General features: G+C 35.5%; 1 protein-coding gene across 1 annotated transcript; it reads left to right on the top strand.

The window, feature by feature from the left end:
- The first annotated feature begins 316 nt into the window (after positions 1–316).
- LOC128257267 (cell death protein rpr) lies at positions 317–1,253 on the top strand. Its single transcript, XM_052988214.1, has one exon. The coding sequence runs from the start codon at positions 539–541 to the stop codon at positions 734–736; it is 198 nt and encodes a 65-aa protein (XP_052844174.1). The 5' UTR covers positions 317–538; the 3' UTR covers positions 737–1,253.
- The last annotated feature ends 969 nt before the right edge of the window (positions 1,254–2,222 follow it).

Here is a 2,222-nt window from a genome sequence, read left to right as displayed (position 1 = left end):
ATGCTAACTGTACTTCTCGCCGCACACATTTACAACAAAGGCGCTGCCAACAACCTGACAACAACAACAACAAAACACGCTTGGCAACAGGCGCAAGGTGGCCCCGCCCACCGCCCTCAACAAAACTTTTGTTCTGTTTTTTCGGTTTTGGGAGCTGCGAATGAGGCGATGTCAACAAAAATACCAAAACAAAAAAAACCCAGCCAGAGAGCAAAAGAGCGAAACAGGCCCAAGACAAGAGCAGCCACCACCAGAAAATCAGAGAATACGACGACGGGAGAGCGCCAGGTATAAAAAGCCTCGGAGCACCACTCACTATATTCATTTGAATTCAGCCAGCGCAGCGAACGCATCTCAAAGACCTATCTGAAAGCAGAGCAAAACGTTGAGAACAAAGTGAACGAACTCGAAAATACGAAAGCAACGTGTGTGTGCCCCGCCAGCAACAAAGAACTACTTGATAAACATTCATTGTGCCGAAGAGAAAGTCATTGAGTCATTGGCAATTGTGTAATTCCGAGCGACAGATAATCCCACAATGGCAGTGGCATTCTTCATACCCGACCAGGCGACTTTGTTGCGGGAGGCGGAGCTAAAGGAGCAGCAGATTCTCCGCCTGCGGGAGTCCCAGTGGAGATTCCTGGCCACCGTCGTCCTGGAAACACTAAGGCAGTACAGCCCATGCCTTCCGAAGAGCGGAAGAAAGTGCGGCAAATATCGCAAGCCATCGCAGTAAAATAATCGAGAAACTACTTCGGGGGAAAACTAAAATAGACCAGCCCAAATCCAGAGTACAAAGGAATTAAACATGAGCCAACCCAAAAAGCAGTCATCACTCAACAGCCGACGGCATTCGATTTCTACACCAGTCAAGGTTAAAGCCATAACTCCCACCCAATTTTAGTTTACTCATCAAAGCGATTGTGATAATGGTTTTGTTTCTACAAAAAAAAATTTAAAAGAACGAAAATTTAAAAAAAAAAATCATTTTAAAACCCCGTTTGAAAAAATTCCCAATTTTGTATTTTTTTTAAAACAAGAAAAATAGTTTCTTTAGACATAATTTACACCTAAAACTTATTTAAATGAATTACTACTGTAATAGTTTGTAAGTTCTTTTGTAAGCGAAGTTTTTCTAAGTTTTTCTTAAGAACAAAACCCATGAAAAAATGAAAACGAATCGTAGTTGGCTAAAAATTGCATCAATTTTTTGTCAAACAAAAAAGTCAATAAAACAAAAAATGCGAAAATTATAAAAATAAAAACAATTAGTCTTTTTATTATTGACGGCCATTTTTCAGATTATTCACAGGAAAAGACAACGCAAGCAAAAGATGATGATGCAAAAAAAACTGAGGTGGAAAAACCGCATTTTAGTATTTTCGAAATTCATTTCTCCGACGGCAAGGAACTTTCTAGAAAACCGCTTTTCAATACTCAATCAATCAAGTTCTTCATTCGACAATTTTGATCTTTGAGTAAAAGCAGATCACAAGCGCGATGCAAAAAAAATAAATATATATTTTAATTTATTTATTATTTATTTTAAATTGACAAATGAACCGCCATTAGTTACAAGTGGTTCCGACGGCTTCCACATTATATGTATATGGCTCAAATTAAAAAAGGTTTCCTGAAATTAATCAGAAATCAACTAAAATTAACGACGGAAGCAGAACATCGATATACAAAATTATCTAAATTCAATGAATTAAATAAAATAAAACATTAAAAAACAAACCTGCGATCAAATTGTTAAGTCAAAATTTTTCAATATGTTTTAATGATTACGGAAATACTTTGAACTTTTAACCATGTGAACAGTATTCGAATTAGTTTCAGTAGTTAAATAATTTTGGGTATATGTAATACAATATAATAATTGATTTAACTTTAAAATGTCACGCGTAAAGATATATTTGTTTTTAAAACATACATGCCTTATACAACTGCCTTGTAAATAAATTATTTAATGTAAATAAATTATTTAATGTTAATATGTTTGTAAAGTAGGATGTACCGCGGTATAAATTGAAACTCTCAATTTCTAGGAATGTGCAAACTTAAAGGAGAATGAGCTCCTGAAGTCCAACTTTTTAACTTCAAGGAAAACTTTTCAGCCACTTTGACAACATTGTTCAACAAGCGGCAGCAGTGAAACACACAAAGAAAATTCAATTATGCAAAAAGGAAATACAAAAATATTTTTCAAGATTTTTCGA

Source organism: Drosophila gunungcola (genome assembly GCF_025200985.1).
Source record: "Drosophila gunungcola strain Sukarami chromosome 3L unlocalized genomic scaffold, Dgunungcola_SK_2 000002F, whole genome shotgun sequence".
Taxonomy (NCBI): domain Eukaryota; kingdom Metazoa; phylum Arthropoda; class Insecta; order Diptera; family Drosophilidae; genus Drosophila; species Drosophila gunungcola.
The sequence above is the reverse complement of the archived record's forward strand: the minus strand, read 5'-3'. Positions and strand labels throughout refer to the sequence as shown.